The sequence below is a fragment of the Ostrinia furnacalis genome, unplaced genomic scaffold, assembly GCF_004193835.3.
Source record: "Ostrinia furnacalis isolate ACB-3 unplaced genomic scaffold, ASM419383v2 OfSCF7056, whole genome shotgun sequence".
NCBI classification, from domain to species: Eukaryota; Metazoa; Arthropoda; class Insecta; order Lepidoptera; family Crambidae; genus Ostrinia; species Ostrinia furnacalis.
In genome coordinates, this window is record NW_021137295.1 from 213,898 (window position 1) to 234,955 (window position 21,058).

General features: G+C 35.6%; 6 protein-coding genes across 8 annotated transcripts; 3 read left to right on the forward strand and 3 right to left on the reverse strand.

The window, feature by feature from the left end:
• Positions 1 to 4,423: 4,423 nt before the first annotated feature.
• mRpS14 (mitochondrial ribosomal protein S14) lies at positions 4,424 to 5,585 on the reverse strand. Its single transcript, XM_028318974.1, has 3 exons — positions 5,357 to 5,585; positions 4,954 to 5,177; positions 4,424 to 4,590 (listed from the first exon to the last, which is right to left on the reverse strand). The coding sequence occupies exons 1-3, from the start codon at positions 5,420 to 5,422 to the stop codon at positions 4,488 to 4,490; spliced, it is 393 nt and encodes a 130-aa protein (XP_028174775.1). The 5' UTR covers positions 5,423 to 5,585; the 3' UTR covers positions 4,424 to 4,487.
• A 1,618-nt stretch (positions 5,586 to 7,203) lies between these two features.
• Fancd2 (Fanconi anemia complementation group D2) lies at positions 7,204 to 11,428 on the forward strand. The gene has a single exon (XM_028318980.1). It carries the CDS (start codon positions 7,335 to 7,337, stop codon positions 11,388 to 11,390), a length of 4,056 nt encoding a protein of 1,351 aa, XP_028174781.1. The 5' UTR covers positions 7,204 to 7,334; the 3' UTR covers positions 11,391 to 11,428.
• Positions 11,429 to 12,291: 863 nt separating this feature from the next.
• On the reverse strand, positions 12,292 to 14,124 carry RpL10Ab (ribosomal protein L10Ab). The gene is made up of 5 exons (XM_028318991.1): positions 14,014 to 14,124; positions 13,711 to 13,866; positions 13,212 to 13,367; positions 12,790 to 12,955; positions 12,292 to 12,487 (listed from the first exon to the last, which is right to left on the reverse strand). Exons 1-5 carry the CDS (start codon positions 14,016 to 14,018, stop codon positions 12,317 to 12,319), a joined length of 654 nt encoding a protein of 217 aa, XP_028174792.1. The 5' UTR covers positions 14,019 to 14,124; the 3' UTR covers positions 12,292 to 12,316.
• Positions 14,125 to 15,401: 1,277 nt separating this feature from the next.
• On the reverse strand, positions 15,402 to 16,378 carry LOC114363312 (uncharacterized). The gene is made up of 3 exons (XM_028319000.1): positions 16,119 to 16,378; positions 15,823 to 15,993; positions 15,402 to 15,692 (listed from the first exon to the last, which is right to left on the reverse strand). The coding sequence occupies exons 1-3, from the start codon at positions 16,260 to 16,262 to the stop codon at positions 15,552 to 15,554; spliced, it is 456 nt and encodes a 151-aa protein (XP_028174801.1). The 5' UTR covers positions 16,263 to 16,378; the 3' UTR covers positions 15,402 to 15,551.
• A 995-nt stretch (positions 16,379 to 17,373) lies between these two features.
• Positions 17,374 to 19,334, forward strand: LOC114363309 (phospholipid phosphatase 6). Of its 3 annotated transcripts, XM_028318996.1 has the most exons (5): positions 17,374 to 17,469; positions 17,569 to 17,647; positions 18,030 to 18,176; positions 18,402 to 18,501; positions 18,582 to 19,334. In XM_028318996.1, exons 2-5 carry the CDS (start codon positions 17,639 to 17,641, stop codon positions 18,974 to 18,976), a joined length of 651 nt encoding a protein of 216 aa, XP_028174797.1. In that variant the 5' UTR covers positions 17,374 to 17,469; positions 17,569 to 17,638; the 3' UTR covers positions 18,977 to 19,334. The 3 variants fall into 3 exon arrangements, with proteins under 3 accessions (XP_028174797.1, XP_028174798.1, XP_028174796.1); XM_028318997.1 differs by lacking the exon at positions 17,569 to 17,647 and having other exon boundaries at positions 17,376 to 17,469; XM_028318995.1 differs by having other exon boundaries at positions 17,462 to 17,647.
• Positions 19,335 to 20,625: 1,291 nt separating this feature from the next.
• Positions 20,626 to 21,042, forward strand: LOC114363297 (single-pass membrane and coiled-coil domain-containing protein 4 homolog). Its single transcript, XM_028318979.1, has one exon. It carries the CDS (start codon positions 20,633 to 20,635, stop codon positions 20,813 to 20,815), a length of 183 nt encoding a protein of 60 aa, XP_028174780.1. The 5' UTR covers positions 20,626 to 20,632; the 3' UTR covers positions 20,816 to 21,042.
• The last annotated feature ends 16 nt before the right edge of the window (positions 21,043 to 21,058 follow it).

Sequence of the window (21,058 nt, forward strand, 5' to 3'; positions counted from 1 at the left end):
CTGGGCTTTAAACAATGATACTGTAAAGTTTCATCAAAATCCGTTCAGTAGTTTTTGCGTAAAAGAGTAACCAATGTGTTAACAATCAATAAATCATTTTTATCATCCAGACGTGCATAGAAACTTTCGCATTTATAATATTAGTAAGATTACCAAAAACTACAAATTACACCCTATACTCAGCAAGTCACAAGGTGAGGAAGGGATAAGAGAATGTCTCCAACTTCCTCATTGGCCCTAGAGCAATTCCAAGTATACCATCAATAAAAGCCTAATTAGAGTCATCAAACCTCTCAGTCATTCAATTAGAGCCATTAGAACTTCATAACTATGAGTTGTTTTCTATGTGTAAGCTGAGGACACGTGTCTCCAGCTGACACATCTGAGCCCCGATTACGGTATTTTTTACCGTCAACAATCCAGACACGCTTCTCGAATCTGCGATACGATTGGTCGTTCAACAGCGTACGTCAGCTGTTTTGACCAATCGTATCGCAGAATCAGAAACGCGTCTGGATTGTAGACGTTATAAAAGTTACCGTAATCGGGGCTCTGTATCTTCGTAAATATTTATGCTACGATAATGTATTATACCTCAAAAATTACAGTCGAATCCAAATAGTAGGCTTTCCACTTTTCAAGACTTTAGCTCAAATACTGTTAAAACCACAATCAAAAAACTATGTGCGAGCTGGAGTACCGTGTCTCCAGCTTACACATCTGTATCTTCGTAAATATTTAAGGCCGGGTAACAGAGAAAATGGCGAAAATGAGGTTTTCATTTTTCATTTTTGAGGTACTAAACAGTAAAATAAAAGGCTAAGATTTTTTTTGAGCATAGTTGAGGATATTTTCTAGGGCTATTAACGGATGGAAACACGATTTGATGAAGTTGACTCGATAGAATAAATTCCCAAAGTTACCTCTATTCGTTCTCTAATAATGGTTTTATTTTTAAAATAAGCGATTTGAGATTCTGAATCTTTTACTAAACTAAAGTTCAGAAATAACTTGAGGGCTTTTAACGGATGAAATTTTTATATTGCGTCTTATTTAGTTACTATGTTAAAAAATGTGGAAAAAATCGCCCATGACGGCTTGGACAATCTCAATCAGTCGCGCGGTGGCGCTTACGGAGGACGGACGCGTGCCAGTTTTTTGGCCGTGACACCAAAAAGATGGCAGATGCAGCAGATGTCAACGGATTTAAAACTGGAGTTCATGTTACTCCTTGTAGACTTGAGTGTCTAGAGCGTCACTTCCTCCACCATGCGTAAGAATGTTTCAAAAATACTGTCTAAGGTCTGTAGCTAAAGGTCTAAGCTGCAAGATAGAAGAATCTTCTAGCCAAAAAGATGGCAGATGCAGCAGATGTCAACGGATTTAAAACTGGAGTTCATTGTGACTCCTTGTAGATGTTACGGTTAATGTGATAAATTGAAAATTATTAATAATAACCGGTTATTATGAATAATTACCGACAGTCCCGGTAAAAGTGATAAATTAATCACATTTATAACAGTGATTATTTAATAATTCAACCTTAGTACTAACAAATTTCATAAAAGAGCACTACATTTTGTGTACGTGCTCGTGTACAGCCAAACTTTTGAACGTTTTGATATCATATATTAATATAATTTGGTATAAACTTGGAATGTTTCTTGCATAATATTACTTTTCCATGACGCCTATAACATATTTTTTTGATTTAAAGTGAAAAATAGGTTAAGGTGCGGCGGGGGTGGCCCTTGGGCCACCCCTAAGCCGCCTATTTAGTTTTATACACACATAAATGACCTCATATTAATCACATTTACCAAATCATGCGGTAATTATTCATAATAACCGGCGATATTCATAATTTTTACATTTATCACTTTGACCGTAACATAGACATGAGAGTCTCTAGAGCGTCCCTTACTCCGCCATGCGTAAGAATTTTCCAAAAATACTGTCTAAGGTCTGTAGTAAAAGTCTAAGCTGCGAGATAGAAGAATCTTTCAAAAAGATGGCAGATGCAGCACATGGGGCATTCCACGCGAAGCGGGCAGGTAAAAAAAGTCGATGTTTCCGATTTCAGTAATATTTGAGTATGTTCTACCTATACATATTATTGATACGTGTACCAAATATTTTTGTAATATAATGACTAGTTTAAGAGTTATGGTTCTTCGAAGTTTTCGACAACCGGTTGGCATGCAGTACTTCAAAGCCGATTATGGAGTCATAAAATTATATATTAAAATAATTAAACCACGGGATTTATTACTTCATTTACCGTGCTTTTTAACTGTATTTTTGGAAACGAAAAAAAAATTATTTTTTCCTAAAAAAAATGCAAATTAATTTTTTTTCCTTGATTTTCACAAAGTTCGACCCTTTCGATTTTTTTATTTTTTTTTATTTAAATAGCTAATATTGTGTAGAACATTCATGCCAACTTTCAAAGTGGGCGTGGAAGTGGATTCGGAGCTAGACTGAAAATACTGCCGAAGGGTGGCGTCCAGCGCCGCGCCGTCGCGCTGCCGCGCCTGAAGCCCGCCGCCTGTGCGCGTTTAGTGAAACTGACAAGCAAATAAAATCACTTTTGACGGAATGTTTTGTAGATTTTTAATAACACCAAGACATTTTTAATACCTATTAAATACTAAAATACGTTATAAAATAAAGTAGTAGTAGTAAATAAAGTTGCGTTTTTCCGTATCGTGAAAAATAAATTACATTACTCGTAACTGTGAATATTTCCTAACAAAAATAGAATGAGCTGTTATTTTTATACCTTTCGAGTTACAAAAGGCGATTATGTGGGAGGCAGACGGTCGTCAGTGCTTTCATCCTATTCCTATGAAATTAAGTTGCGGAAACGTCACAAAATCAGAATACATTTTAATTTTTCCATCCCGCATCATAAAAACTAAAAAGTCAAAAGTAAAATTTAAATAGTAAATATTTTTCATAAACAAGCTTTTGATGCTGTAAAAAAAGAATAAAATAAAACATAAATTCTTTCAAACCAATCAACTTATTACATTATTATGTATGATGTACTGTCTTAGGTACGATACAACTACGGATTAAGATCGTTTAGTCGACGCAGCGTTGAAATTGTACAGATAAATGCAGTTTGCGCACTCACTACGCGACGTCAAGCAATAAAAACCTAAAATTCGAACGCCAACTTTTTGCTACAACGCTCTTAAGTGTAATTTACAACATGTATTAAAAATTGTATATATTTATTTATTAAATGTACTTAACTAATGTGTTGCAATTTAATTAAGAGATCATGCATTGTTATTTTTAAAAAATGCTTTATTGAAATGTATGTGCAATTTCATTTGTTAATGCTAAATAAATATTCCGCAGTTATCTTGGTTTATTCATTCTTCCAATATTTCTATCTAGCGATTTCTAGCCATAAGACCTCATAGAAATTCTTTCGTAGCGATAAGAACGAGAACGAGTGCTTATTTAATAAACCCATCATAATAGTACATTGGACATTTTGAGAATTGGACGTTTCGGGAACTGAACATTTCAGGAATTGGACATTTCGGGAAATGGACATTTTGGGAATTGGACATTCTGAACCTGCAGGACTCCATCAGCAGAGTTCCTAAATAGTGCAGTCAATAATATATCGGAAGTAAACGATAAATTACTTATGTTCAAACCTTAATCGAGTGTAAATAATTATAGCCTGACCAGGAACATAAAAACCCTCGCCATGTTGCGGAAAACTAATGGTACTAATTTCTTTTAAAACATTGATGTAGCTTAAATATTTACGAAGATACAGATGTGTAAGCTGGAGACACGGTACTCCAGCTCGCACATAGTTTTTTGATCGTGGTTTTAACAGTATTTGAGCTAAAGTCTTGAAAAGTGGAAAGCCTACTATTTGGATTCGACTGTAATTTTTGAGGTATAATACATTATCGTAGCATAAATATTTACGAAGATACAGATGTGTCAGCTGGAGACACGTGTCCTCAGCTTACACATAGAAAACAACTCATAGTTATGAAGTTCTAATGGCTCTAATTGAATGACTGAGAGGTTTGATGACTCTAATTAGGCTTTTATTGATGGTATACTTGGAATTGCTCTAGGGCCAATGAGGAAGTTGGAGACATTCTCTTGGAAGGGATTAGCAACTTTTCTTTATTGTACTGATTTGATTCCAACTAAGGATTATTTTACATTCCTAGTTTCCTTCATCACTTGGTAGATAATGGATAATTTTTTGAGATTGTACCCACTCCCAGTCAATTTCAACACAACATAGGATCTTGTACATCACTGGCTATTATAGACTACATCATTCTACTTTCACAAAGCAACATTGAAATATGGTGCCACAGCTGTAGGTAATTAGGTTCTATAGTGCTGTCCTATTAATAGGAAAAATTAAGTGAAGTCTATAGGTACTAACAATTTATTAAAACAGCTAATAAATAAACCATATCTATGCCTAATTCTATTTATCCCCACATGGCTCTCTGTACACCGGACAGTTTGTTGTAGTCGGCCAGATGTCTCCAGACAATACGGCTCATGCGCCAGTCCAAAACATTACCTCTAGGTCTGAAAAAAAAAAACAAATTAACAAATGTTTAACAACAGGCAATGATTTGGTAAAGAAGTTCATAGTGGAAGCAATAATAATAAAATTAGTACAGTACAAAATAAATGCTAAGCAATGTTTTTTTGTAAAAATTAAGATAACATAAAGCTCATTTACTGAGAACATTAATATTGTAACCACATAAATTGATATAAATTTTATTATGTACTGTAGGCCACAGTTCCAGCTACTCATTTGTTAATTCTTACACTCGTCAAATGGCGTATTTCTTTGCAATAGAAACAAGATGTCATGACTGGAAATGGGTAGCTGTAACTGTGGCACACTGTACTTATTTAATGGTTATTATTTATTATCATTACCTGGAAGTAATAACACATCTGTTGTTGATTCTCAAAGGGATTGCGTTCATCTCAAATTTGTTGATATCTTTGTCAGCCATTTCTCTAATTTCTGCAGGTAACACGTCGTTTTTCCTCATGGCATTAATGCGGGTTCTTTCTAGGAAATGCTCGGCACTCATTCGACGACGTTTCACATCCCTGATCATAAGACAATTGGCCCATTTATTCCTTACTTGCTGGTACTAAAACATAGGAAAGAATTGTAGGTTATGTATTGCTAAAATATTTTTCAACATTTCTAAGAGGCTTCATGTTTCATCAAGACGTTGCATGTGATTATAAAGTTGATAAATATTAACAGTTTTAATTTATACAACTACTTGTAGGAATTGAGTCATAAAATAAATATAAAATTAATTACCCCAATTCCCGCTACAGCTTGAGATTTCCAAACAAACTTGCCAAGATTCGACACGTTTAAATTCATTTTGATAGGTAGTTGATTCCTAATTCGTGGTTCTAACTAAAGTAATAATTTCGTTTAAAGTATGTTACGATTTTTAAAGTAAATCCAACACAGAAAATCCAAGCAAAGAAGCGATATTTACTTTGTTTTGAGTGGGTTCTAAGGGATGGTGGTGTTGTTCTCTAAAATCAGTGACAGCTATGCCAGCTATAGTTACAAATCAAATCAAACGTCTTGGTGTGAATTGACCAATAAGAGACAAGAGTTGACAAAACTGACATAAGAAAAAAAAACACTGCTGGCAATAATATCACAGCTCCAGTATTTTTTTTTCATAATTCTTTCTAGCAAACACATTTCCTATTTATAACTACATTAACTTTGTTCACAAAAAACACAAACTAATTATAGATGACCCACGCTGAACTGTCCCACCAAACTCAATGACAGGGGGGCGCTACCATCGTTCAACTATATGGTTTCCAACATGGCAAAAATCTGAACCAGCGATCCGGTATTGACGGTGGCGCCCCGCTGTCAATGTCATCGACAGGACAGTCCAGCCCCCCTAGACAAAACGCACATTTTGATCGAATCGAAAATCGAATCCGTCAAAACTCCATACAAAAAAGGGACTTTTCGACCACTTTTCGACTGGTTTGCGATTATAATTTGCACTTTGTCTAGACCCACAGTATTTTGGACACAGATAAGGATAGATGCAGCATGTGTCAAAATTTGTATAGTTCCAAAATACTGGACTGTCCTGTCGATGACATTGACAGTGGGGCGCCACCGTCAATACCGGATCGCTGGTTCAGATTTTTGCCATGTTGGAAACCATATAGTTGAACGATGGTAGCGCCCCCCTGTCATTGAGTTTGGCGGGACAGTTCAGCGTGGGTCATCTATNCAGGGTTTGTATTAGTTTTAGTGGAATCACTAATTGGAGTTTGAGCAGGGGTTGATACAGCCGAGGTATTCGTGAGGTCTTTTTTGGGTAAACCAACAACTGAAGTTTTAAGATGGCGGGAATGCTTTCGGCGCCTTTTTGCAGAAATTTTAGGGGAATGCTCAGAAACAGCCGCTTGTAAAGAACTAATAGAACTATCAGTATCCATATTAGCCGATTCATTTTCCTTTTCAGACGATACAGTAACAAAACTGGCTGGCGGAGGGACGAAACCCCCCGAAGGATCGGGGGGCTCGTTCATGTTGAAAAAAATATCAAAAAACTTACCTAAATATCAGCAAACTACACAAACTATATATACACACACTAGAAATAAGTAATATTTAAATAAATAAACCCTTCTGATCACGTAATATCAGTAAATAAAAAGTTTTTAAAATTAGCAATAAAAAACGCGCCCGTCACGCTCACGTTTCCCCCAGTGACAGCTATGCCAACTATAGTTACCAATCAAATCAAACGTCTTGGTTTGAATTGACCAATAAGAGACAAGAGTTGGCAAAACTGACATAAGAAAAAAAAACTGCTGGCAATAATATCACAGCTCCAGTATTTTTTTTCTTATTCTTTCTAGCAAACACATTTCCTATTTATAACTACATTAACGTAACTTTGTTTACAAAAAACACAAAGTAATTAAAATATGCATACATTAAAAATATATTTTATAAATTGCTAGATATTTCTACTATCTCTACTTATTTTCGTTCTAACAATAATTAGTTTCCCTACATTTTACCTTGCTCTATGATATGGCGAATGCACAAGCACACACAAGCCTACAATACAAATAAAAAAAAAGCGAAACTTGTCAAAACTTGCTGAAAATTGTCAAAAACAGTGGTCAAAAATTAAAAAAGGCGGCTTTCCTCCTCTACTTGTTGTTTTTTGATTTTGTTTGTTTGTTGTTGAGGCTTAAAGTTAGATTTAATCCTAGAAAGTGGTAACAACTCTGCAAAGATGAACTCTCAAAGAAAAAGATCGCAAGTTCTCACCGGCAGTACTGGAAGTCCAAGTAAGAAGTTGAAGAGAAATCTACATCCAAATTCTTATTTTCAAATAACACTAAAAGAAAGCGGTTTGATAACAAATTGCCCTTCTGATAAGAGCATAATTAATCAAGAAACAATACACACAATTCGTCATCTTAAAAAGAATCTCGAAAAACACATCGACTATCCTAGAAATGTTACAGAATTTATTTCCAACCTAGAGAAAGAATGTCAAGATTTAGACGTTTATAAATTTTATTTGTTTCCTAACATCATTCGGCGTGTTGAAGATAGCCCTGAAGACCACCATATCAGTGATAGCCTATTTAAAATTTTGCTTAGTGTACCAATTTTGCAAAACAAATTAATGGCTTATATTTTCAAAAAAGCTGTGGATTTGGCAGCAGAATCTAAATGTGGACCTTGGATACAGATGATATTAAAATGTTTTTCTTCATTGGACTGCATAACTGACACTGATAAAATGTCCCTACATTTAATTGACCTGTTGGATATAGCAACAGAAAAAAATGTCCGCTTAGAAATTATTACAGCTATCCCAGACATAGTAGGAGACCAAGAACACAACAATATTGCTTCTGAATTGAGTAGGATACTGAGTGAGGATCAAGACCTCATACCTGCTATTTTGGAATGTCTATCTTACCTTTGTTTGTCTGATGAACAGCATGAGCAACTGCAAAAGAAAACCCTCAACATTTTAATGTCATTGACAAAATGTGAATATTTTCCAAATTTTATAAAGTTTCTGCTTATGCCAGGGCGCATGAGTGATTCAGCTTATTATGAAGCTGTCCAGGGCATCAGAAATTCACTCAACTGGCCCTCATCGTTAGCTAAACCTCAAGAAATAGCTACAAGCCAAGTTTTGACTGCTGCAGCTATTAGGAATTCCATGTTATATTCCAAGGTCACTGCGAATGCCTGGCTCAAAATAATAAATTCATGTAAAACCAGTACAGATCACAAGCCAATTGATTTTATAATTCTTTTGATATTCTACTCCATTTCTGATGAAAAACAAAGACAGGTTGAAAACTTAATAAAAAAGCAAATCAAACTGGATATTTTGAAAGAAGATTTGTTAGAAGAGTGTTTTGATAAGTTTGTTCCAATATTAAAGGACAATTTGAAGAATCTAATAAATCTCACTAACTCATTATTGAAAACAAAAGCAGATGCAGTTGTGGAGACATTTGCTGCTAGATTATACATGCTCATGTTTTCCAAATTGGAAGATTCTTGTCAAACTATTGTAGCAGAATTGCTTCAGTTGGGTTTAGATTGCCAACAAGCTGTGCTGAGTATACTGCTTATATTGAATAATGTTGCATCTAAAGATATGTCTTTATTGAAGCCACAAAGTGTCCAAATGTTGTCACTGTTAGACAGAATGGACAACATGAGTTTGAACGAAATTAGAGCAGTAATGAATTTGCTGTGTGGTCTTGCTTACAGCTATGAAAACTCAGTCATCAGGGATGATATTCATATGATTATAAGAAAAGAATTAGGAAGTTCCATTCCGAAAATTAAAATACAAGGTATATTAGCTGGACTACATGCTGTAAAGTTTTTAATGAGTACAAATCATGATGATGACCAAACTGCAGATTTTCCAGATGATGTAAGTTACAGTTCTGTTACTTTTTTGGCAGAAGGTGCTCTAAGAGAAGCAGCACAAATCATAGAATTAATAAGTAGAAGCACAAGACAGTTTCCAGACATGATTGCGTTTTTTTATGATGAATTGACTACTATAATTGAGTCGGCGAGTGTTATCAATAAAAACTTCTTATCATGGTTAACTGATGCAGTTACAAATGACTTGCAGCAAAACTTTATAGTAGATAACATTGAAGTTGAAAGAGTTGGTGATATAAAACTATCTATGCAATATTGTATTAACGCAGATAGTGAAATGGATGAAACAATCGCCATTAATATTGCAGGATTAACATTGCAGCCTAAAATTGCAGTCAACATTGGTATATTGTCACCACTTTTTCAGTTAGTTCAAACACTGCACTCTAGACAGCATGATGGAACATTATCAACAATAGATGCTTTGTTAGGATGTCCTGTAATAATGCCACAATTTGATGTAGACCTTGTTGAAGATATGGATAACACCACTATCAACAACATACTGGACTGTATAATTCATTGTGAAAATTGGTTCAGGGAATTGTTGAATGCCTTTTCAACCCAAGATGATGATGCACTTAAGGCGAAAATATTAAAAAGGCTAATGCAAGTTGAAGATTTGGAAACCCTAACTGCCGAGGTGTTATTAAAAACTAAAATTGCGTATAAACCACCAAACTGCATATTTAACATTAGTAAGTACATAGGAGAACACGCTGAAAAGAAACAGAATGTGAAAGTTCCAAATACTAAATCTAAAGCTCAAAAGAAAACAGCACAAGATGATACTGTGCTACCTGAAACAGCAAGATCGCAAGCAACTCAAAATAATAATACCGTTAAGAACAAACTAAATGTTATATGTAATTTACCTTTGCGGCAATTAAATTTGAACCTGCTTCATTTACTAAATAATGACCTAGGTGATGAAAATGAGGAAGCAAGCAATTTAACTATCAAATCTCTTACATTTTTATTAAAGTGCACTAACAGTAAGCTGGAATCTGTCTTATTATCAAAGATAAAAAGGAAGACATTTTTATCCAAACCTGAAGAAAATATTTATGACCCTAAAAAAGCTGAGGACTGTGCTACGTTTGTTAGTAAAGTCCTCCCAAAAATGGTGGACCATTTAACAATTGTAACTTCATATTTAGACTCGCATACGAACACCCAAAATGAAAGTGGATTCATTTTTACATCAGAAATTTTGGATTATATTACATGTTTGGAGTACATATACAACATGTTCACAATTTATTTAAAATGGATCGGATTCAGAAGTCATCATAATGCTTTGCTAAAAACTTCGTTAAGAACTTTAGCATCAATAGATGGAAATGCTAACCTGGTGTCTCTAAAAGATTTGCTATTAGCAACTGCTAAAAATTTTCAAAAACATGAAAAATACTGTATGCTCTTGTCAACTGCGATGTCGTTGATAGAACTGATAAACACTATTCAAGAGTACAGTGATAATAGAGTCATCCTAATAATTTTACGAGATATGGCTCAAAACTTCTTATCCATACAATGGAAGACATCAGATGGAATTCCAGAGAAAGGCTTGGTTTTCAATCAAAGCGTTGATAAGCTGGCTGAACTGTATTTCACGAACAATGAAATATTGGCCCTTAAAAATCTTACATTGCAACTAGCTGATGAAATCAAATATCTGAAGAGTCGCAATGATACGCTACCTACTTTCAAATGTGTTACCAAAGGTAACTTCCCCGTTTTGTATAGAAATCTTGGCTCGGCCGTTTACGAATCGACCAAATCTCGTCTGAACAAGGGCTTGACTAATTCTGAACACTTGGGACTATGGAAAGATGTGGCAATAATTCTTAAAAATATGTCGGACATTTGTAAGGTTTTAGAAAACAGGAACAACTTATCGGCGTTTTTTAAGAAATCTGTCCCAGTTTTGAAACTATTTTTATCACAAGGTATTCCCATTCTAGAAATACAGTTGAAAAATGACACAGAAGAAGTGTTGGAAATTCTCAAGATTCTTCAACAATCCACAAGATTTTTGCAGTCATTGTGCTGCCATTCTAGACTAAAGAAAGACAAAGTGCTAATGAGTAAAGTTCCTGGTATCAGGCAACTGCTAGAAACCCTGATTTATAAAGTTAAAGCAGCTTTGGCTGCTAACAAATGTTCGGAGGCTTTCTGGATGGGTAATCTCAAAAACAAAGATATACACGGAGAAATTATTGCTACGCAACAGAGCATTGAAAGTGAAGAATCTGTTGAAGATAACGATGAACAGCTACCCGACGATGACGACAGCGATGATAGTGATGACGAAATGATTAATCCGGATTCTAAGAGTATGAGTGATATTGTATAAATTATAATTATCTAATTAAAATAAACTGTGATGCCGTACTTTGCGTTTTATTTGTAAACTATCAGTTTTGATGAGTAGGTAGGTATGGTAGATAGGTGACATAGTTTCTTCGAATTTTTATATTAATAGCGCAATTAGGTTACAATTACATAATTATCAACTTTAGATGGCAGATTCAATTAACTTCGACGAAGTTCGTTTTAAGTAGGAAATTCTTAGATGTGAAAATAAAAACTGGGTGTGTAAATGATCCTTAGTGCAAGCTTTAATATCCTATCCCATATTATTTCCATGACGGCAATGGGGCACGCATGCATTGCATGGGTAAAGAGATTTCACAAAACAATTACAATGTATGGTGGGAAAACAGCTAATCCTAAGTCTCCCGCGGAACCGCAATGCAAAATAATGGGATATACCTACATGGTGGAATTTTGTAATGCCACCTGGAGGGAGAGTACCTTAATACTGTAGATAGAAAATTTTCCTGAAAGAAAACATTCCTTTATTTTTGAAATGAAATAGAACTGCATTCAAAGATTTCCGAAAATTTCCTTGCCACACCCGGGAATCGAACCAACTGAAATCTGTTAAAAATTCCTGTATTTTTATTACATCGATCGTTAGGGTTAAGTATAAGGATAAATGAAATGAAAGGAAAACCATAAAATCTTAAATTATTTGAACTATGTACAGAAAATTGTATGGTATGGTAGTGAATTTTCGAAATTTTTTAAATGCAGTTCTCTTTCTTTTCAAAAATAATGTTTTCTTTCAGGAAATTTTTCTATCTACAGTATTAAGAGTACTACTTTCCCTCCAGGTGGCATTACAAAATTCCATCCTGTTTAAACAGGACTTCAGAATGTAAACTTGGAAGACCATAAATAAAAGAAAGAAGTTTTAGAAGTCAAATTTATTCCTGTCTAGTACAATCTCTGGGGTGGGCCCATGGTGGACTTCATGTGGAGTGACCTCACGTTCTGCCAGTGCTTCTTCAGCAGAGACACGAGGAAGTTGATCGACAAGTGCACGTTTTGCGCGAGCTCGTCGGGGGTCATGTCGACGTGTCCTACGGCAACCGAGAGACAGAGTACCTGGAATAGATTTTAAAAATTGTTGTAATTTTGTATTAGGCCAATGGATAAGGCCGCAGCCACGGACACGCGGCGCGTTCACTGCATTTTTTAAAACGCTTGTAATTTGCCAGTGCGGCAAGCAAGATTTCATTGAGGGGGAGTGTGATAAAATGGAACACCACCAATGAGGAATGGTCATGTTGACTACTTTGGAATAAAATGGATTCAGTGCATATTCTGTAAATATTATTATGTACAGTAGTAAAGTTAACAATAATTCGATTTTTATTCTGTTGACCATACAATCCAATTTTAATTACCTTCTTCATCTGGAATTTGATGGTAGCTTTGACTTCATCAATCTTCTGGGTCATGGATTCCTGGTGGGAGAGTAGACCAGGGAACTTGCCAGCCTTGTTGAGACCAGGACCCAGAAGACGGGGGATCTGCTTGATCAGCGATTCTGATGCAAGGAAAGCATCGTATCTGTAATCATGAATTTTATTCTGTTAATAAGTTGCAATATACCCTCATGCATATTATGTTGAAAGTCTGCCTTGCAATGGCTTATTTCAATCAGAATGATTCTTTGTCATGGCTTATTCCACTATTCCAAGTAAGCCAATGTCATAGGCAACAAAGAAATCTTACATGAGACTGCAAACAATTCATGTTGATTTTATTTATCTTGTACTGTAATGAAGGTAACATTTAAAACGAAGATGAGAAATGAATAACTCACTTCTTTGCCAATTTCTTGACAAGTTTCTTGTTTTTGTTCAGCTTCTTCAAAGCCTCGGCATCCATGCATGGCACGTTCAACTGTTTGGCCTCGTCGCAGTGCTGCTGGTCACCCAGCACGCATACCTGCATCTTTGGCCTGGGGATGTACTTGAGCCTGGAAAATACCACGAATTTAGTATTCTATCAAAGTGGCAATATCAAAACTGGTCAAATAATATATTCAGAGAAAAGGGTGTCATCAATATCAACAGATAATACATGCAATTTTAAACATCATTATGGGATTTCTTCACACTTAAAATGGTTATAATCTATGGCTTACCCAAAGACGTGTGATATTTTACGCTAAGTCGGTAAGCCGAAGCCCACCTACCCGTTATTTAAAGACTCTGGGTAAAGTCCCGTCAGTCTGACTGACTCCCTGTCCAGATACATGTTTGTAGACATGAATGGTAAATGTAAAAATCTACAAATATGCTCTTTCCAGGTAAACATACTTGACGGTGCCGGAGAAACGCTTGTCCTTCTGCGGGTCATAGTTCTTCAGACCGATCTGTATCTCTACAGTCTCCAAGAAGTTACGCTTCTTATCCTTTGATGCCTGGAGGACGGCATTTACACACTCGTAGAGCGTGTCACGCGAAACCTTCGACCTAAAACAAGATGTCACAGTGAGGTTATAAAACGAAAACTACTAGAAATTATCACATAATGCAAGCACAAAATACATCATGAAACTAAATCAAATCAAAATTAGCCAATTTAGACTAGGATTCACGAGATATTTGAGGATTACTTACGACATTTTTACGACGACACCGCCCTAACACCGTGAATTCAACGAAGTAAAAGACAGCTTTTTTCACAATGACAACTGACAAGTCAGCAACTGTCAAAATTGTCATCACAACATTTTTTTCTCCTCGGGTATACACTTTTTAGCCATCCCCACAATATTTCTGACCATAAAGGTGACCATATGAACCTCGCTATGAGACTTAAGGCCATAAGACTGCGAATCGTACAAAGATGTAAGACATTTTTAGGGTTCCGTAGCCAAATGGCAAAAAACGGAACCCTTATAGATTAGATTCGTCATGTCTGTCTGTTTGTCCGTCTGTCCGTCCGTATGTCACAGCCATTTTTTTCCGAAACTATAAGAGCTATACTGTTGAAACTTGGTAGGTTGATGTAGGTATTCTGTGAACCGCATTAAGATTTTGATGCAAAATTAAAAACACAATAATAAATATTAGGGGCTCCCCATATCCCATGACCTTAAAGAAGCCCAAAGTTAACAGTAAGATAAGACAACCCAGGACCGAGCCGCCTGGAGACGCATGACGCGGAGGGCCGACCCCAAATAAAATGGGAATGGGCCAGGCAAAGTAGTCGTATTGGGGGCTCCCCATACTTAGAACTGAAACTCAAAATATTTTTTTTCATCAAACACACGTGTGGGGTACCTATCTATGGATAGGTCTTCAAAAATGATATCGAGGTTACTAAAATACTTTTTTTCTAACCCGATTAGTTTGCGTGACAGACGCTTCCAAAGTGGAAAAAAGTTGGTCCCCCCCTAACTTCTAAAACAAGAAAATGAAAAATCTAAAAAAAAACATATGATAAAATAATAGGTACATTACTATAAAAACTACCAACGAAAATTGTTTTGAACGAGTAAGCCTAGTTTTTTTTAATACCTCGTAAATCGTAAACCGCTTATTACCGCGTAATCTTTCATACAAATAACTTAAATTAAAAAAATAATAATTTTAATTTCATAAATCAATGGTTACGTAACTCTTTGTGCGTGAGTCCGACACGCACTTGGCCGGTTTTTTAAATCTGAGCCCCGATTACGGTAACTTTTAACGTTTACAATCCAGACACGCTTCTCGATTCTGCGATACGATTGGTTAAAACAGCTGACGTACGCTGTTGAACATAGCTGTTGAACGACCAATCGTATCGCAGAATCGAGAAGCGTGTCTGGATTGTAAACGTTAAAAGTTACCGTAATCGGGGCTCTGTTTGCGCATCTTTTATCCCTAAATCCGGCTTTTACCCGTGGTCCCCCCAACATGTCCCCCCACGGGTAAAAGCCGCCAAAAATACAAATTTGAAATACAATATGCTATTTTTATTGAGGTAGGTATACAATTACAAAATAAATAGGTTTAGGTACAGCTGCTGGGTTAGGAGGATACACACCACGATGACATCCATTAATTTTAGACGGCAAAATGCATCGATATAAGTAGAAATTAATGTGGTGCGCGTCTTGGTCATCCAGTTAACGAACTTTATATCAACAGCATCCAGCAACACAGCAGATTTAGAATAAAGATGCATATTTATTATTCTTCCGAACTACATCAAGAATCAAAGTGTTTGGAGACGACGGTTGCGGATGCCTCGGATATGTGTGGTGCCATGTCACCTTTTGCAATTCCGGATCATGTTGCCACCATCCATACTAAAAAAAATCGGAAAATAACACTTTATTTCGACTACACAAGTTCACAGTATAAACCATCTTTGACGCGTCGTCCGTGCAAGAACGAGGTGAAGAAATTATGCATCAGGGGATCATAATCAATACTTACGTCAACAGATGACACTGGTGGAAGTCTATACATGTCCGAAGGCCCTGTTGGCTTAATGACTCCTTTTCGCTTCATTTTCACAAATCTTTGAAAAGAACCGTATGCGAAACCGTTTACTCTGCCGATGTACAAGTCAATCACCCGTATTGTGTCGACATCTGGCCTTTGAATCTGAAAGGCAATTAAATATATTGCAGGAGCAAAGTGTAAGCCAAAGTCTCCATGACTTTGGCTTACACTCCCCATCCCCACACATAGCCAAATGGTTGGGGTTAACTGAGGTAGGTACCACCAACCTTCTTGGGCATAGTGGAATAGCTTTCAACTTTTTCCATGAGAGGCTTTACATCTTCTTTTCTATCTGGTTCTTGGTATTCATCTCTCAGCATATCTTTTATATAGTTTTGAGGACCATACAAGGTTATTCCAAAGAATTCCATGAAACCTGTGTATTATGGTCCCTCGATAGTTTGTTTAGGTAATCAAGAAAATAACACTACGTTACTAATAAAAATTGTTTTAATTTTGGTTTGTGCCAATTAACTTTTGATGTCTCGTACAAAATAATAATGACATCTGTTGACAAAAGTAGGATTTTTTAGATTTTATTAATATGCATAAAGGTTGGTTTAAAGGTAGGTAGAAATAAATAATTAATAATCATAAAATGCAAGGAACTTAATGTTGGTCCAATGCTAACTGATGCTAACCCCGGTTATAACATTTTCAAAACATCGTTATAGTCTGGTCCGGGAGCACGTAGAATTTTGTCCAATGACCCCAAGCTATCCATCCTTATCGTTCGCGCGTAATTATGTTGCTGTCACGTTCGCACACTCACTGCGGCCCACAGTATGTTATGAGACTGTATAATCGGACATTCTCATTTATTTGATGAACCGTATAGAGCTGAGTTATACAAACATGATATATAGTAAAACTCCCGTTTGAAAATTCAAAGTAGTTTTCGCGGTATAAAAATTCAAAGTTACCTATTTTTTTACTTCAAAATTATGCAAAAATATTCTCACTCCTTAACTAATAACATTTAATTCAGAATTGTTATAATACTTCATAGAGCTCTTAAAACTACACGTAATAAGCGTATTAAGTGCTTCGTAAACGTATTCAGTTAATTGCGCACTGCGCGACACTTGCGCGACTGTGCAAGACGGGCGGCCGCCCGTCTTGCACAGTCGCGACAGCAATATAATTACGAGCGAGTGATAAGGATGGGTAGCTTGGGGTCATTGGACAAAATTCTACGTGCTCCCGGACCAGACTATAGATTAGATTCAACGTTTCGAACATTTATTATCACAAAGCTTTTAGTGCATTTCGGACTGCCCACTACGTTGACAGTTGACAGGATCTGTCAATTTACGACTGCTGTCAGGTCAGCTGTGTCCAGAGAAAACTGACCAATAGAAATCGTTTTAATCCAACTACAGCCAATAAGAATGGTTGTAGTAATCTGTCCAATTAGTTGCCACCAATAATATTTATCTAAACACACTATTAAACTCTGTCTCTTTCTAATTATACCGACTACCGAACCGAAAAAATATTGTAATTTTCGAGAAGTAAAACGTCTCACACAATTAATTTGTTTAAATATTGTTACGTTACAATATAATTTTCCAAGAAGTGAGCGAAGCATTTACGTTTATTTTAGTTGCTAAGACTAATTTCGAATGGTTTTTGTGAACTGATAAATTTTCTTGTTTGTTTCCTATTGTTTTGTAGATCATTACTCATCCTACGTTTACACAATTGCTTGCACACTTTTGTACAAAATTCTTTTCATTCCTTCGTAATGGATATGGTAAGGCATGTTCATATTAATATGTAGTCGTATTAGAAACTTTAAACCGGCTTTAGTGATGATTTTATCATTATTTAAAACATACTAATATATCACATTCATTGAGGAGCTTTTAATTTGCAAACTGCACATTAATAAACTATGTTGATTCATGAGAAGAGAAGATAAATGATTAAAAAGTACAATAGGTACCACTTTATAAATAGAAATGCAGTCATCATGACCTCTAACTTGTCTTGTTGTTGCCATTGTTAGCCTTTTTTTACCTCCTATTATTTAAACACAGATTGTAAACTAGCATCTTGGTGAAAGAACTGAAACTTTGTGTAAATAACCTAAAATAATGTGTTTCCAAAATAATCTATTTATTTTTCATTTTCAGCTTGGTGTATCTGAAGAAAAGAGGCAGGTGCCGAAAATGTTACAAAATATCCTGAGATATGACGTTCAAGTCACCAAGAAGTTTGTGGAAATGGCCCTGAAGACATCTCCGTTACGATCACTTCGTAATCATGCAAAACTTTTGGAGGTACATAGATCCATACATATTTTTATGACTACATACATAGTACCTATGTAACTGATAATGCTAGTTACTCATCTGTAGTCTGAAATGACTTTCTTATCTAAAGTACAATGATTAAATGAAAGGCACTGTAACAGTTATACTTCATTTCAAAGAATGTAAAACAATTTTCTTACTGTGTTAGAACAGTTCATGCAAAATAACAAACATGTTTTTGTCTCTTTTTAGGTCTCCTGCCATGGCATTGTCTGGCTGGCTGGATGGCTCTCATTTATTTGGTTATTCAATAACAAAGAGCTTTATCAAATACAAGTCAATATGTTAATTGGTAAGTAAAATGTAGATTCTAGTCTGTACAATATTTTTTTTGAAGGAACATGTCTAATGTCTTGATTTCCTTTGTTACAGCATTAATTCTAGATATCATAGTCATCGCAGTCATTAAAGCGTTTGTGAGAAGACGAAGACCGGTCCCAATGAACAAACTCACAGAAATAGGGCCCGACAAATATTCATTTCCCTCCGGACATGCTAGCAGGGCCACGTTGATTGCATTTATTCTGATGTACCAGGATCCCATTTCGTTCATATTCTACCCCCCTCTTCTTGCTTGGGTCACGTCTGTGGCGTTGTCCAGAATTCTGCTGGAGAGGCATTATATTCTGGATGTACTGGGTGGCTTTGGAATAGGCATTTTAGAAGGACTTGTAATGTGCATAGTATGGTTCTCTCAGAGCACATCTTCAAGCATTTTGGCCTCACTTTCTGATGAGAAACGCGATGGAGGAGAATTTCACGTTTAGATTTAGTACAAAAGCACTTTACATTGAAATGAAATGAAAATGAATGAAATGAGCATTATGTTTGATAACTTATAAAAAAGTTCAATGCAGTGTCTTAAATCTAAGAGTGTAATTATGTTGTACCTTTAAATAATACTTAACTTCTGTTATTGCATTTGGAAGCTAACTTTAGTATTGTTAAAACCCCAGTAAATTATAAGTGTTTGATCCTATTAATATAAAACAAAACAGTTAGTTCCCTAGTCATATTTAACGTTATTTGTTGCTTCATACTGTAATTAATATATCTGACGATTGTAATTTGTTTGATAACATAGTTATGTATTTAATTATATGAATAAAATATTTTATTGTGCATTATTATTATACTGTTTTATTTATAGGAGTAGGAGTCTCACTAATAAACTTCAAAGCTAGAAATCATAAAGTAATATAGTTGAAACTAGAAATATTATCCTTACATACTTAATGGACTTTATGACCTTATTGTATAAATAGAAAATAAGATTATTAGATTGTCTTTATTATTATTCTGTATACCTAATAGAGATGAAACGGATATCCGGTAACTATCCGGTAGGCCGGATATCCTAAATTTACTATCCGGCCGGATACCGGATAGTAACTCACTATCCGGCCGGATACCGGATATTAAAAATATACGATAATTTCCTATTAATAAAATTGAATACATTAATCTTTGAGGTAAATATTAATAAAATGGCTTATAATAATGACGGCTTTTATTTAAAGTCCAAAAGTTACAAAAAAGCTATATTAAGGGCCTTTCAAAAAACTTTTTCTTTTTCTGAGCTATTCACTCTAATGATGAATACATAAATAGTAAATATCTGTTAATGTCGAAATATTGCCAAATGAAAAGGCGATCTTTTTTTAACTGATGGTCTGATGACATGCTGCAATTCAGTCAGATTACGCAGCAAGTAAACTAATTTAATTTTCGCTATTCAATCACACACTCACGATAGCAACCGAAATCGCCCGAATTGATCTGCCCCCTAGACAAGTGGCAAAATCTGACATTCTATTCGGACGGATTTGATTATCGAAAAGTGTGACTAGTCTAGTCTACTAATAGACCCACAGATCGCGTTTGAAGCACCTGTGCGGCGCTAAACTCGTCACGACATGCAACGAGACAATGGGCCAACTATCCGGCCGCCGGATATCCGGCTATCCGGCCTAGCAGCTGGCCGGATATCCGGTATCCGGCCAAACAACTATCCGTTTCATCTCTAATACCTAATGGCTTCAATGGTGCGAATCTTGTCTCCATTATATTTACACCCCTCCATGGAATTTAATTGACAGGTGACAGAAAAATTGACATTTAAACGGCACGGTAAAATAATCGAATTTGACAGTTGACGTGGATGGTCTTCAGTGGTTTGTGTTTATCACAGATGTGTTTATTTCGAATTAATGAAAAAAATACATGAAATTGAGTAATTATTAAGTCACAAATTACATTAATTAACGCTTATTGTTAACAGTTTCTTTGCGGCGTTTCGGCTTTGAGGTAAATTGATGTTTTATTTTACAACAAATATTTTACACATTCGCGTATGATAATACTATTCGTACGTGGCTAACGTGGCACATATTCTAAGTTTAATGGGTTTTTACAGTTCAACCATGAGAAAGCTAAAAGGAGCAGTCAAGGAAACAGCCAAACAGAAACGAGAGAGGAAACAAGAATTCGCTAAAATGCGACAGCAAATCAACACGATAGTTTTACCAACTTTTGGAGTTATTTTCTTACTCATCTGTACATACGTGTATTTCAAAACCAGACCAACCTCGATGCAATATGCATAACACAGATAATTTCAGGCTTTTTAGTATAAATTATTAAAACATTTGATAAGGACTAAAACTGGGAAATATTTAAGTATAAGGTTGTGAACTGATTCTGATGCAGAATGGTAAAGGAATGTACCAGAACATGACTATCTTTGATATGATTCTTCAATAGGTAGTATATCTTGCATGTCAGATTTTATTTAAATGCAAATTTTTACCTATACATATACAACATTCCATCATAGTAACATATCAAAT